This window comes from Acomys russatus, chromosome 14, assembly GCF_903995435.1.
Source record: "Acomys russatus chromosome 14, mAcoRus1.1, whole genome shotgun sequence".
Lineage (NCBI taxonomy): Eukaryota > Metazoa > Chordata > Mammalia > Rodentia > Muridae > Acomys > Acomys russatus.
This window is the reverse complement of record NC_067150.1, coordinates 29,752,003-29,767,739: the sequence shown is the minus strand read 5'-3', so window position 1 is coordinate 29,767,739 and position 15,737 is coordinate 29,752,003. Positions and strand designations below refer to the sequence as shown.

At 49.3% G+C, this 15,737-nt stretch overlaps 1 protein-coding gene across 3 annotated transcripts in view; it reads left to right on the top strand.

Annotated features, from left to right (window-relative positions):
* The window catches only part of Pknox2 (PBX/knotted 1 homeobox 2), a 264,526-nt gene that overhangs the window by 173,588 nt on the left and 75,201 nt on the right, over window positions 1-15,737 (top strand). For all 3 annotated transcript variants that reach the window (XM_051156177.1, XM_051156176.1, XM_051156178.1), the window contains one exon: window positions 14,450-14,558. In XM_051156177.1, coding sequence (XP_051012134.1) covers window positions 14,472-14,558 — 87 coding nt within the window. In that variant the 5' untranslated portion in view covers window positions 14,450-14,471. The remainder of the gene's footprint in view (window positions 1-14,449; window positions 14,559-15,737) is intronic.

The following is a 15,737-nucleotide window of genomic DNA, read 5'->3' as shown; positions in this document are numbered from 1 at the left end:
GTGTAAAATATAAAATAACATATATAGTATTATATAATGCAATTATACATAATCCCATAAGACACTATTTACTATATAGTATATATACTATATTCTATGTGTTATACCTGTAGCATATAGTTTTAGCCATCATATATGCTACTGTAGATTAGTATATATATATATTAAAATTCTAAGTTCAAACCTCTTTTCTCTTTCATCTATTTTTCTTTTCACTTTTGGGGTTTTGAGGCAGCTTTTCACTGTATCCCTCTCTGGCTTGGAACTCACTGTTGGGGACTAGTTTGAACTCACAGCAATTCTCCTGCCTCTGCCTCCTGAGTGTTAGGATTCCAGGCTGACATACTCCACCGTGCTTAGTCTTTCTCTTCCAACTTAATGGCATTCTTCACCACATTCTTATTTCTAGTTTTGCAATAAATAGCCATGGAAACTGTATTCCATATTTTATACGTATGGCTGTTTGGTTTGCATGTGTGTATGTGTTACCACATGCATATCTGGTACCTTCAGAACATTGGATCCCCTAGAAATGGAGTTACAGATAGTTGTGAGCTGTTGCTGGTTGTGAGCTGTTGCTGGTTGTGAGCTGGTTGTGAGCTGTTGTGTGTATGCTGGGAACTGAATCCAAGTCCTCTACAAGAGCAACAAACGCTCTTAACCATTGACCAAGCGATCTTTCCAGCATCAAGATATAACGCTTTAAATACTACATATAATAATTTTATTATAGAATATATACATAATATACAGAGTTATAAATAAAATTTACCCAAGCATGATAGCACACGCTTATAATCCCAGCTCTTACGAGGCTGATAAAAAGAGTTCAAGGCCAGCCTGGGCTACATAATGAGATCCTGCTTCAAAACTGAAAATGTAAATACTGTATTTAACAGTATAATATATAGCACCATGTATAACATGTTATGTACTATTTCATACAGCGTGTGTGTGTGTGTGTGTGTGTGTGTGTGTGTGTGTGTAGCCTGTCACCCACTTCCTTTACCTGGAGACTTAGAAGATCTGCCTCCTGTTGCATAAGTGCAGTTGCCTCTAGCTTCTGACTGGAGGTCAGTTAGAAGACTGAGATATATCAGAAGGCACGAGCCCCGTGTGGACATGGAAATGTCACTCAGCCACATGATCTGGTTGTGTTTTGGCTGCAGGAAGGAGCCGGATCCCCAGGGTCGGCTGCACAGTGGTGTAGTGACCTCCTTCCTGTCCCTCTGGATTCCCTGCTCAGCAGTCATGCTGAGTTGCTGCCCCTTCTGTGTAAACACCGTCCTTTCCCCTGAGTTTCCTTAAATGTAACCACAGTCACAACTGTTGGCTTTGCTGGAATATCACCTTTAGGTGTGTTTTTTATATTGCTGAATGAGAAATAAGGTGAGTTCTCGCATAGCCAGCACTGAGTTCATCATACCCTTGGTTGACAGATTGACTGAGCCCAGAATCTTCCTCTTGTAGGCCTTTTTGTCTTGCCCTGCTGAGAACCAAACACAGGGCCTTTCCCACTGTGCAGATGCTCTGCCACTGGAGAGTACCCTCCGCTCTGCCTCTGACCTTGATGCTGTTGCTCAGTCACCTTATTTTCTGCATTGTGGATATCTTTGGGCACGTTAAGGTTCCTTTCGTGTCCTCTTCCAGATTCAGAGCTGCTATAGCTCAGTCCCTGGAACTTGCTTTGCTTCCTTCTTTCTTTTCTCCCAGACCTTGAGATTCTCTTGACTCTGAAGTCACCTTCTAAGCTTCAGTTCAGAAATTTTTTCATTTTATTCTTTCTTTCGCCACTCCCCTTGGTAGTCTCCGTCTTCTCCGTGTGGCCTGTCCATTGCTCACACCGTGCCTGGCACATAGTGGTTGGTTACTAAGTCTGCTATTTGGCACTTGAGTTCTAGTGAGGACCCGATAGCCAACTTGCTGCTTGACCTGGGGAAATGTGTGTATTTGTTCAGAGGGGTCAGAGCTCCTGCCTAGTCATGACCTAGCTCTCTTGGTCCTCTGACAAGTAGCCCTACAACCTTGGATCCACAACGCTTCTGATCTGAGGAAGAAGCAGTGAGTATCTGGTCTGTGAAGGGAAAGTCAGGGTACCAGTCAGGACAACTATGACAGCCATCCCCCTGCTGTGGATCATTGTAACCAGCCCTCCCACTGTCCTTGACCCTCCCAGTCTCTCTGAAATGGGCTTTCTTACCTCTCCATCTCTCTCTGCTGATTCTACCTACCCTACATACTTTTAGCCTGTGCACGTCTACACATCTCCTGTTGGAGAAATAGTGCTGGTAGTTCAAGTCTCCACTGGGGTCATTTTCTCCCTTATGCAAATCCTAGGACAAGTCCTTAGCAGGTTGGTCTTCTGAGTGGCCCAGAGCAGAGACTCTGATCTCACATCCAGCCAGGCCACACAGAGAGAAGGAAGAACAGAGAGGCCTGCAGAGAGCCAGGATCCATCTCCAGAGAGCCAGGATCCATCCCGGCTTTGGCAAGTTGGTGCCCTTGACGGGTGTCATCTTGAATGAGAATCCCACTTACCAGTCCTTTCCACCCCAATGACCTCCCTCAGACAGCTCAGTTCTCCTGCCTGCCTGGGTCACCCTGCTCTGGACAAAGTGACTCAAGATGCTTGCTTCCCTTACTTTTGGCAGCCTGGTCCTGGGAGATGCTCAGATCCCACGAGATTGCTGTCTGTTGTAAGTCGGGAGCCTCCTAATTGGTCCTCGAGGACCAGTGGGCAATATTTATCTTCTCCACTCTTTCTTCCACCTGCTGGTCCTTGCCCTGGCACGACAAGGGAGCCTTATCTTCTAGGAGAGAGAAGGGGAAGCAGGGACCCAATTTTTAACTTGCTGAAGGCAGGGCTCATTCTCTCCCATCAATGTCGTAATGATAGGAAATTAGTCGTCACTGCAAAGGTTCCATGTGAGTTCTCCTCCTCAGACAAGTTGCTAGTGTTCAAAGAGGCTGCTGCCAATATGAAACACGTCTGCGGGTCTGAGTGCAGCTGGAAGGGCTGAACCACGACTAACGGTTTCCGTGGGAGAATCTGGAGGATGGCAGACCCCTTCCTAAGGCTGGGGTAAAGGGGAAGGGGGCTGGCAGGAGAGAGCCAGGAGCCAGTGGGAGGCAAAACATGGCCCTGGTGCTCTGTCCTCCAGTCTGACGACTGCCTGCTTTGAAGGCTATGAGTAATTACCCTATGGCTGACCTGGGACAATGTCTCTATCGACTGCCCGTGCAGCTTCCTGCCTGGAGTCTCTCTGGGCTCAGAAGGAGAAGGCGCAGAAGAAAGGCACACCAGAAGGGACTTCTGCTGGAGGAAAAAAAAAAAGACAGCTAGAACTTAGATATGGCCAAAAAGGGTCACGTCCTACCATGAGGTACCCTGGCTTAAAACACATAACATTTCTGAACATTGGAAAGAGAGAGACAAGAGTCTCTTTGCCTTTGGATCAGTTTAGAATAATCTTCTTAGTAACTGTGGATGGTCCTGGAAAGCCATGCTTGGGGTGGCCAAGAAGGCCATGGGGAGACAGAAAACAGGCTAAGAGCAGGACTCTTCTTCCCCTACTCCACCAAAGCCCTAACAGGGCACCTGGGCCCAGATAGGAAGCTCTGGCTGACCCTGAGCCAACGAGAGGTAGGTAAAGCCCTGGCCTCCCATGGTGGCACGTATGGCCAGGATCAGGCATCCCGGGGTGCATGCCTGCAGTGTGTGCTTTCAGAGCTCCTCCCAGACAGGGAAACACAGCATTGGTCCCTGACTGTGCATTGCCTCTGACATGCAGTCCTCCACCAGAAACGCACCATCCCATGTTCATCCTTTGATTTTGCTCTTTCCCTTGCTAATCGAGCACACAGTCCAGGGAATCTGTGAAGGAGACTCCAGATCTGCTGTTTTCAGCACGCTAAATGTCTACCATCTTTGTCTCAGTTTTACCATGGTACAAGACAACACCCTCTCCACCCCCGGCCCCCCATTCTTATCTCTGGTATCAGCACTTTCTTTTTCCATCTCCCACTCATTCATTTTTCTATAAAATAACAAGAGCAGAATGCAATCAAATATTTGCATACATTTGGACCCGCACTGCTTGCTGCCAGGATAACAGCACCAGTAAGAAGGAGCGGCAGGAAAGAAGTAGCCCCGCCATGGGAGATGGTGCACCCCACTGTGGGAAGGTGTGGGAAGCACATGGGCTGGCTGTCACTAAGGCCCACCTGTTACACACAGCATTCTCCACAGGATGTGATTTCTAGAAGTCTGGACCACATGAAAATCAAAGGACAGTCTCTGTAGAGGGCCAAATCCAAGATGGCATTTCATAAACGCCTTGCCTGCCCTATGCTGGGCTCCTTACTGGTTCTGGGGTCTCTTTCCTCCCCCTGCTGTTTCTTGTTTTTACCCTGAAGCACCAGCATGTCTACGCCTCAGTTTTCTCATCCACAAATTGGAACAACATTACTCTACGTGGTTGAGGGGGAAAAAAAACACAAGGTTATCATATGTACTTAGCAATGCATTCAGTGTGAGGAAAGGGCACAATAAATGGCAGTCTTTATTTGTTCCATATTACTGTTTCACTACCATCAAAGTCAGTGATGAGGGAAGGGGCTAGCAAACTCGTTCTCACTGAGGTCTAAATGGCAGCTGGATGTAAAGGGTCCCAGATGTGCTTTTTTCACACTTCCAAAGTAAGCCAAAGAAATGGATCTGTGGCCATGGAAAGTATGTTCATCAGGAAAAAAAGACCTGTGAACTTCTATTGCACACACTTTTACTCTACACACACACACACACACACACACAAAAAAAAAAACCCTAGAAAATGGCAGCCATAGCTATGATCTTATGCTGGGGAGCAACGGGGTCACTGGGCAAGAAAGGAGATGTGGCAGAGAAAGGAATTTTCCATGACTTAGAAATATATGAAGCAACTTGACTGCCATGGCACCCCATGTCTGCCTGTTCCAAGGCTCTGAATAGGACTGGTCTGGGGTGGGATGTAAAGCAAGGCTTTATGGTCAGCCAAATATGGTTTGGAGGAAAATTTTGATGAAGAAAATGACGTGGTTGTGAAATACAGAATCCTGTTCTATCCCAACTGACACGAAACATGGCAAAAGATGCAGAGTGTACATCTTAGGTCGGGGACAGAGGACATGCTTGCCAGCAGGGGGATGAATCTGGGCTCACCTCCCCTCACATGAGAGCTATCACCCTCTCCCCTTTGTGGACTGTTTCTTGGGATATTTGGAATGCAGAGTCAAGGCACACGCAGCAGTAAGAACCAAGGTAGACTCCAGGTGAACCAGAGAAGGCACCCACTGCTAAGAAAAGGAAAATTGATGATGATAATCAGAGCCCAGCCCAGGTCAGTTGTTCCCAAAAAGCTGCTTCTTGATCATTCTATTTTGTTTTTCCTGGAGGTGAATTTAAAACCTTGGGAGCAGGCAGCACCCAGCCAGAGAGCATAGATTGCTGCTTCTCGGAGAGGAAAAAGCCTGGCAGGCCCTCTGTAGATTCCCTGGCTCTGAGGGAATCTGAGACTGCCCCAGCTAATAGGCTGAAGAGGCTTCAGAAGTGCCTGCTCTGTGTTCCAAGGCCTTCCCTGTTTGCCCTCTTCCTCAAGCTCATGGACTTCCCTCAGCCCTCAGACTAGTCAGGGGAGGAGGCAGACAGGGCATCAGGGAGGTAGCCGCCTGGCTTCTATCATCCTGGATTCCCCAGTGTCTGCGTGTTTGTCTCTGTTGAGTTGTGAGCCTCCGGGGCCAGGCCTGTGTTGTTTTCTCAGGTCTGTTCCCGAGGCTGCTGTCAGCTCACCACAAATAATAATAAGCCTGGGAATCGAGTTTGTCAAGGGGGACTGTTCGTCCCTGGGTTCATCTTTAGGCCTGTTTCTCTCCGTGTGTGTAGACAAGAGAGAACACGTGGTGGTATCTCAGGGGGCCAGGCTGGAGCTCCCCGGTGCCCTGACAATCCACTGTCGCCACCATCCATGGAGGATCTGGAGGACTCTCTCGTTAATCACTGGAGCATCCAAGACCTTAAGCCCTCTGCTCTTCCTGCCCATCTCTTCCTCCCACACACGATGTTTGGGTAGACTCAAAGGAGGCTGGCGAGCAGACAGAGACGAGAGTAACTAAGATGTGGTGATCCCAGTGGTTGAAGGGCTGAGGCAGGAGGATCTCAAGTAGAAGCCACCCTTCTGAAGGAGGCTGCACGGTCATCCTCAGCAGCCCCCAGAAAAGGGAAAGGGGGCGTTCAGAATGCTATCGTTGGGTTAGAGCATTGCCTGAGGGGTGGGCAGGCTTCCCCTAGCTTCCATTTCTGAGCACAGTAGAAGAGTGTTAGGGTAAGGGAGATTTTCTTTAAGTTGAACATTGTTGACAAAAAGCAAGACCCAAGTTCAGTGAGTGTGATGCTTAAGGGGCTAGCACACTGGCAAAGAGTGGTCCCCCCTTTTCAGCAGCCTACCCCATCAGCAGTGCTGGAGCCACCCTCTGCCTCGCAGCACGGGGAAGCACAAACCCTTCTCATGCGAAGCACTGCAAGCACCACTCCTCCCCTCATAGCCAACGGGTTCCCCCCTTTTCTGGTTTTGTGTTGTTATTTTATTTTGTTTAAAGGAACCAAAGGGAGAAAAATTGCCAAGTTGTAAAGTGCTTAAAGAAGAGATGAGAATCTTCATCAAAATGCTAAAAGCTGGAGGGGGAGAGTAATGTGCAAACTCTTGCCTGCTATTTATGGGATTGATTCTCAGATCAAGAAGAGGCAAGCAGTTGGATGAAAGGAATTATTGTTAAGCTCCTCGGTAGGAAGATCTAATGGACAATTGCTGCTATCAGGGGGAATTAAATTGCTGTTTCAGTTTGTAAAATATATCAGCGGCTTTTTTAAGGCAGCGAAGGTGTGACAGCTAGGCAGGGAGGCAGGGAGGCAGGGAGGCAGGAGGTAGGGGCTCCACCACTTTGCTGGGCTGGGATCCAGTGGGAAAGGCTGAGGGAGAGGGCTCCGGCCCCTGGTCTGTGTTTTCACGCTGAACTGGAGGAATAGTCAGAGGGGGAGGGAGGGTGTTAGCCAGTGAACTCTGGGCCCTGATAAGCTGGGACCTCTGTGTGCTAGAGCCACATGCTTCCTAGTGACAGATCAAGTCAGTAGGCTCTTCTGTGACAAACCCTCCGCGGAAGGCTAGAGTCCAAGGAAAGCGGGTTCTGTCCACCAAAGAGTGAGGAGGTGCTGAGGGCAGCGACGAGGCACCGTGGTTCTCAGTGATCCACAATGCTCCCAGCAATGGCCCAACCCAAACCCTGCTTAGTCAAATCCTTTGCTTTATGGTATCACTAAGCACCCCTTCCCAAATGCTATAGATACCAAGGGATAGAGTGCAAAGTAACCACTCCACACACCCCGGAGCTAGTCTCCGAAGCAAACGTGCTGCTTTTTAGGCTGGATCATAAATGGCTGTGTGGAAAAGAGTCACTTGCTCACTCACAGGGTGACATACTGCTATTCCAGATAAATAGCCAGCAACGAGGTGGGCTTTGGGGTGGAGACAGCTGGTATGTAGTGGGGCCTTGTGAGTAGGACTACTCTTTGGGGGTGAAGAGCCAAAAGGAGGTCTGCGTTACTCGTTGTCTCCATGAGGCACTTAGGGCTGATGAAGGAGAGAGGGAACGGGATTTTTCACATCTCTTAAGGAATCTGCTGCACCCCCACTTTGTTCCCTGAAGGCCAGCATCATGACACTAGGGCATGACCTGACACAACCTTCTTCTCCATAGGAAACCCTAGAAAGGTAAAAAAGAAAAGAAAAAAAAAAAAAAAAAAAAAAAAAAAAGGAATGTCAGCACAGTGAGTTGTAAGTGGCCGGAGGGCTTGGTGGCCTTGCTAATAGCTCTGCTTCCTGCTCAGGTCTGTGGGCTTCCATTGAGGAGCTAGGGGGGCACTAGAGATTGTGGGCTTTCTGGCTGCAAGAACCAAGGCTCTGAGCCAGGTGCAGTGTGTCCTGGGTCCCAAGTAACCGGAGAGCTAGTCATCCTTGGGGCCGAGAGAAATCGAGGCATCAGAGCCGAGAGCAAGCACTTCTCAGCTGTTCCTGTCCTGCCCGTCTTTCTTTTAGTGATATGACCGCAGGTCCTGTGCCTGGCTTCCAGGACCCACACTGAGTTTGATCTGACCAAATGAAGGACTGCCGTTTGCCTTCAACATCCTGAGATCAGAGGGAGTAGGAACTGGTGTCTGCCAGGCTCTGGCCTTCGTGTCACCAGACTTCAGGTGCTGAGGCTTCGTCCCAACCCTAGCAGGGTTCTCATGAGTCATCTTGTACGGTGGATTCCGCAGTGTTTGATGATCTGGGAGTTAGGTCAGGGTCCTGGGGTACCTGTGTCTTTTTCCAAGGATTCTTCAGTTCTCATCATAAAGACCCTTCATGTCTCCCCCCTTTGAAAACTAACTTGGATGTTAGTCTCTGCTCACATTTTAGAACTTTGTAGCCCACGGATGCGTCTCATTTCCACTCCCTCCTCTTCCATCCCCCACTGGCCTCAGACTTGTCCTGTTCTCTGTGCTAATTCCAGTCACTCATCCCAGGGACCACAGAGTTCCTGCAGAAACTCAGCTTCTAGCTTGTGGTTTCTACTGAGTTTTACAAAGACCTAGGGAGTGTGTGTGTGTGTGTGTGTGTGTGTGTGTGTGTGTGTGTGTGTGCGCGTGCATCCGCACGCCTGCGTTTCTTTAGATAAATCCACAGAGTCACATGAAATCAGTGACAGGTTGACACCGTTATTTCAAGATTCATCGCTCCGAGTTGCCAGCAGAGGAGAGCTAGCCAATTCCTTCCCACCACCAACACTTTTTTTCCAGGCATAATTTATAGCACTGGGGTGAATTTGTTTCCAAAAGATGAATATCACACTATCAGCAACAGCTGCCTCTCATTTTTATTTGTTTTTAAATTTGACTCAAAGTCCAATTCTCTACACACATCCGAGGCTGTAAATCCTGAGGCGACTGATTCCTTGATTTAGTAAACAGGTTATATTATATAATGCAATTAAAGAGGTGCCTACGACGCCACCTACAGGTGGCTTCTGGGAAGGGAGCTGGACTGGCATTGTCTGTCACGGAGTTTGACAAGCCTGATCTCTGAAGGAAAAGAAAGGGGGGGGAATGCGCCACGGTTGAGGCAGCTCCCCCCAAGGGAGAAACTAAAGCCAGCCAGGTTACTAAAGCAGCCTGTCAGGCCCTCCTGCTGAGTTCACAGTGTTATTTCAGCCTCCTGCAAATCTGTCTAGACGTCAGAACTGCTGGCCTGGGCAGCTGTTCAGAGACGGGTTAGGCTTTGGGGATGCAGGTGGAGGAATAACCTAGGAGGCCACTTCAGACTAGGATGGTGGAGGATTCCTGGTTTGCTGGCCTCAGGACGCTCCACCACCTGCACTTACTGGTGAACTGGGGAGAGGAAACTAGGAGAAACTGGGAACTGACTGACCTTTGGAACCAAGCTACAGTCCGATTGTTGGCCTTCAATTCAGTGGGCATTTGGGGAGGGCTAACTGTGGCCAATGGTTTCACAGATGTTGGAAGCTCCTTTTGTTTTGCCGTCTAAAAGGGAAAGTGTCTTGTACAGGTTGTAACACTTAGACTTTTGGACTGTACGCTCAGGCTAGATCCTGGGACTTTGTAAATCTTACTCAACTGATTCTGCAGATGGGGAAATTGAGACTCACCCACGGGAGTGAGACTTCCATGGGCTTTACTTGTACCAAAGCAAGGAAAGCTGTGGAGGGAGAGGAAGGGGGAGCTCTCTTCATTGTTATTGGAGGGTGAGCAGAATACCCAGGGCCACCCCAACACTCCTAGGGTGCATTAGGCTTTGAAACATCCCATGTTTTTTTTTCTACTTAGAAAAAGTGGCTAACATCACAGAAAGCCAGCTTCTGAAGAGGAGAGAACACTCTCTTCCCAGAGCTTTAAAAAAGACACTGAACCAGCCAGATGTGATGGTACACATCTGTAATCCTAGAACGTACTCCAGAGGCTGAGGCTAGCCTAGACTACCGAAGGAGATCCTTGTCTCAAAAATAAAATAGAAAATAAAAGTGAAGAAAACAAGACCAGAGGGAGTGAAGGAGAGAATGTCACAGATGGAGAAGACAGAACTATCAGGGTCTAAGAGGGCGGAAATGCCCCTCCCTCTTGTTCGTAGGCCAAGCACCTGCCCAGTCTCCAGTCTGGAGTGGAGGGGCATGGCAGGGAGGGGCCAGAGCCTTCTCCAACCTCAGCACCGGATACAAGGATACCATTTAGTCCCAGCTAGGGTCAGGAGCCAGGAACAAATACTGTCAGGCCAGCTGGCCAGACAGTTCCCAATTAGACTTTGTTTCTCATCCTTAAGGCCTTGAGCCCCCAACCCCTACACCCCTACCCAATTACTGCCCAGCAGCATTAACCCCTTTGGTGCCCCAAGCCGTTAATGGAATGTTAATTGGTCTAATGGGTTTCATGTCAACAAGTCCTAATGAGCTCCTTCTAACGAGCTTGGCAATTTTTTTTTTCCCCTAAGCCTATGTTTGTCAACACAGTGGAGTTTGTACTCCCGTCTAAGGGCATCATGGCACTGCCTCTGGGGAGCTAGAGCTAAGAAGGCAGGGAGAGGGGCAAAAAAACTGCACATTCCTGTTTAAAAAAAAAAAAAAAAAAAAAAAAAACTGAGATGCTTCTGTCCCTGCCTTTGTGGACCCAGTGCTCACTTGGCTCCTGAGCCTGCAAAATGGCACTTTGGCTCCTTTTGATAACAGCGTCAGTGATACAAATAACCTCCTCCTGGATAGCTTGTGGAGTTGGGTGCTGCAGAGGACCCCCCCACGCCCCGCCTTCCCACGCCCTGCCTCCGCCCCGCCCCCACCCCGTAGCTAGCTGTCCTGTAATAATGGTTTCAGCATTAAAGAGAAAATTCCCAAGCAGAGTACAGAGCAAGGAATTCTCTGGGGTAAATGGCCCTCAGAGTCCTCTGATTACGGCCTTGACTGTGGTCCCTTGAATGCCCTGGTGTGATGTCTGGTGACAAAAATGAGGGGGCCCTTGGACAGAGCCAGCAACCCCACAGAACCACTGAGTAAAACCCGGAGCCCTGGGCTCCTCTTTCTACTGCTAAAGAAACTGACATAGGGCAGGCTTTCCCCAGAGGTCCAAGGCCCCCAACTATGGCCGAAGGACTCCCCCACATCCAGACCCTGACAGGGTGAGTCGGACACTCACATTACCCTCCAGGATGGTGTCTGGGCCCCTTCAAGGAGGATCAGGCAGGATGGAGGTGCATGTGTGGGTCTCTTGCAGCTGAACTCCAGGGGGTCAAGTTTCCAGAAGCTTCTATGCTTGTCTGAGCTGAGAAAGTAACTTAAGGCCCTTTGGAAAGAGCCTCCAGTTCTCTTTCAGGAGAAATCCTTAGAGGGCAACGGACAGTGGCCTAGGGAATTATGGTGACCCCAGAGAAAGGGAGGGACAGGAGACACCTAGGTTCCCTGCTGTACAGCCTGGCAGGCTCAGAACCGAAAAATGTCTCCGCTTCGTGGATGGTTGATTCTAGGCTCAGAACACTTCTTAGCTATCTTTCCTAGCTCTACCACAGCCGTTATCAAGGGATACCATCATTTAACTGACTGCTGCCTTCACTATGGGAGCGAGAACAAAAGAGTGGGGATTTACGACTTTTCTATTTAACCAAAATTATCCTGTTTGGGTTTTTCGTTGCCTTACTTTCCCTATGAGTTTCTCATTTGGAATGAAGTTACTAAGACTCAAACCTAATTTTAAAAGAAACAGTTGCCCCAACAGGCTGAGAAAACCCTTCCGGGCTGTTACTCCAGCAGTGTCTCTGTTCCATGCTCCCTCTTCTGGACACTTCTGGTATTGCAACCATGCGGCCTTTTCAGCCACTGAGCATCTAAGATTGGTGCTTTCAGGGACTCCTGTCTCACTCTCACCCTCACCCCGCGCCCTAAACCCTAGGCCCAGTCAAAGTTGTTTTATCTGTCAGAGTTCTTAACGCCCCTCCCAACAGATCTCTATTTCCTTATTCTCCCAGCTTTCAAAAGAAAGCACATACACTCATTTTAGTATCAAGTCTTTGGGTGACAAAAGGGGTCGGGGAAACAGGGTCTTACTAAACAGCCCTAGAGGCCTGGGAACTCACTACGCAGACAAGGCTGTTCTCACGACTTGCTGCACCTTCCTGCCTCTTCTTTCCAAGTGCTAGGATTGTAAATGTGTACCACCACACCTGGCTTTCTTCAAAAGTCTTCATTTGGAAGATCTTTGTAATGTCTCAAGAAATTAGCTTCTGGGCAAGGGATGTAGGTCAGTGGTAGAGTAAGTGCTTAGAGCAGCACAAAGTCCTCAAATCCATTTCTAGTACTGCAAGGGAAAGGGAAAAGGAGGAAGAGGAAATAATCTGCCTCCTCCTTTTCCTTCTGGAATTCTCTCTAGTCTGCCCTTGCTTACTATGACTGGCAGCCACCCACACAAAGCCCAGCCATGATGACAAACCTTGATCATTTTCCTGACAGAGGAGATAGGCTCCCCTTCTCTGCTCTCCCCTGGGCTCCTGTGTGAAAGGATAGCCTGGGTCTCAGTGCTCATCACATGTTGAGATGGACCCAAGGCAAGCCTGGTGGTCTGCCTTCTGAGGCAGGTCAGCATGGAGAGAAGGCAAACCCTGAAGCCAAAGTGACCACTCTGCTCAGGCGAGGCTGTTGCTCTGGCACTGTCATCCCCAACCCCCAGTTTCTTTCTTTCTGCCAAATTATCACCTCCCTCTACCAAGCATACCCCGTGGAGGGAAGCTCTGGCCTCATTCATCCATCCTGCCTCTCTCCTTAGCACAGTTCCCTGCACAGTTGATATGTGATAAGCATCTGTTGAATGAACCATGAATCCCTTCTGCTTTGCTTGTGCGCTTGAGGTCAAAGCATGCCTGGTACTTTGGAGACTCAGGTCAGGCCAGGGTAGTTCTCTCTTTCCCTTCCTGAAAAGAAGAAGACTCACAGTCTCTCTCTCTCTCTCTCCCTCCTCTCTCTCCTCCCTCCCTCTCTCTCTCTCTCCCTCCTCTCTCCCTATTTCCTCCCTCCCTCTCTTCCCCTCCCCTCTCTTCTCCCCCTCCCCTTCCCCCTCTCCCTCTCCCCTCCCCCCTCTTTCCTGAGACCCACATCTTTTTTGGCTGGCACCTTTAAGATACTTTTAAGTTGCTACAGACCTCAGATATGCGGACATCTTGGTAGGCTCTGGGAAAGGGGAAACTGATGGAGCCCCCAAGTGCCCTCAGGGAGAGACAGGCGAACGGAACATTGGCTCACTAGCCCCCTCTGGCCAAGAGCCCTTCATGTTCTTAGGGCTCACCACCCCCCCAATGCTGGACGGTGCTATATCAGCAGCTAGCCCATGAGTGGCTGGTTTTAAATATTTCAGGGCATCTACTGCAGCTCAGCATCTCTCTGAGCATTCCGTTTCTCTGGGTGGTACTGCCAGGGTGTCTCCACTTACAAAACATGGTCTGGTTCAAGGAGAAAGTTTGAGGCCCCAAGGGACAGTTCATTTACTGGTGAGAGGTGGTGTGGGATGTAGGAGAACAGACACACACACACACACACACACACACACACACACTCACACACACACACTCACTCACCCATATACGCGCACACACTTTCTCATAGCCTGTCTCCTATGTAAGAGGCAGGCCATCCATTTGGCAATTCTGGCTCTACATACTGGTGACTCTATATTGGACCAAACTCAGAGAAATCCCTGGTTCACAGTATGCACCTAAGAAAACCAAAATGATTGGGGCTCTTCTGTTCTTTCTGCCCCTCCTCCCCCCCAAAAAAAACCTCCATGCAGGTCAACTCTGGACTAGTCTTGAAAAGGGCTGATGGCCCATGCCCCTTGCTTCCACTATGGAGTCTAATGAGCACACTTGGGAGAGTAAGCCTGGTGCCTGGAGACCCTGAGTTTCAAAGTTAGAGGCAGATTGGCTTCCTGCCTAGGGGGATGCTGTTGGTTCACTTGAATGCCTGTGAAGGGTTGAGCAAGGAGCGCCCTTGTCAAAGTGGGGAAGATGAGTCAGGCCAGCCAAGCTACCCGCTGCCTCCCTGCTTATCAACCAGGCTTGAGCTGAAGCTGTGTGAGGCATCACCGCAGGGGTACAGATTGTTTTACATGTAATTTGAATATTATTTTTCTTTTGAGTCAAAATAGCACAGCAAACCCCTCTCTACATGGCCCCCCTCCCATAGTTCTGATTAGTTCCGTGGAAGAACTTCCCAGTCCCTGCAGATCCCGTCAAATCCAGGTGTTGCAGGTGGAAAAAATAATGTGGAGCTGGTTAGTCCCCTGGGCTGCCTGTACCCTGTACTAACAGTGCGGCCCCTTTTCTTCTGCCCACAGATCCTCCATGTGAATCAATCCCATGATGCAACATGCCTCCCCAGCCCCAGCTCTGACAATGATGGCCACGCAGAATGTCCCTCCCCCACCCTACCAGGACAGCCCCCAGGTGAGTGTGCCAGGGAAGAATGGGGGGGGGGGTAATGGTAGCCTTGGAACCCCCAAGAGAGGATGGAAGTGGGATATTCCCAGGCCACTGGCAGTCCTGACTCAGCTTTACTTAGCCTGTAGAGCTTTGGGGAGACTTCTCTGGAGAGTCTGGTCTGGTGAATACAGATCCTTAAAGAGTCACTGGACTTGGCAAAGCACCAGGCTGGGTTAATTCTGTCACCAGGACCATAGCCTGGAATTGTGGTCATTGACCTGTCTGCCACCCCTAACCCTGCAGATACTGGAAAGTACAGCTAAAGCCGGCACCGCTCAGGGCAAAATCCACACTGGAGATGTGCACAGTCTGCTTGTGAGTGTTCAGGAAACGGTACCAGATCTCCCTCCCCCTGGTCTCTTCTGACTAGTGCCCGGCTACCTGCCTGTAAGGCGACTCTCTTGGGGCTCTGTTTGGCTTCTTCCTACAATGGGCAGGATTCTTGATCCATCACTTCAGTCCCCCCCCCCCAACCCCCAGTTCCCACCTTCCATCAGCAGCTTGGCTCTCCATGTTCTTTTGGGACTCCGTCCCTTGTTGCAAAACCTGAGACCTTCAGCAGCAGCATCTTCCCACTATTTTGGTTCCCTCTGTTTTTGTTGTTATTGTTTAGTTTTGTTTGGGAAGGGGTGTTTTTATTTTTCTGGAAGCTTCTGGCTTGTGTGGATGGGGCTGCTGCAGTCCCTGAGACACATCCCTTGTTATTTCTACTTTGGGTGTCTCCCACCAGCCTCTGAGTCTCTGAAAGCCTGAGTTCTGGGGCGGTGCTTTTACAGGAAACACCCCCCCCCTTTTTTTTTTTACCTTTATCTGGTGTTATCCTCCTTTCTTTATCCTAGTCTTGTAAGTCTGCTTCAGTTCAGTAATCACCTATTGGGCATGTGTCATGTGACTTGCATCCACTAGAATGTTCACTTGGCATTTAACCAAAGGAAGTCCTACTGTGTGTCTTTCCACCTTCTCTGCAACTGCCCTCTGACTGTCTCTGTCCCTTGTACACCAGCCAGGGATAGTTCAAACACAGTTGTCCTCACAGAGTACATGGAAGCGAGTGTTGAGATGTGGAGACGGGGCAGGGGACTTTGTTCGCATTAGGTCCTATGAGCCCAGAGCAGCTGTCCTGTATACCATGACACTTCCAAC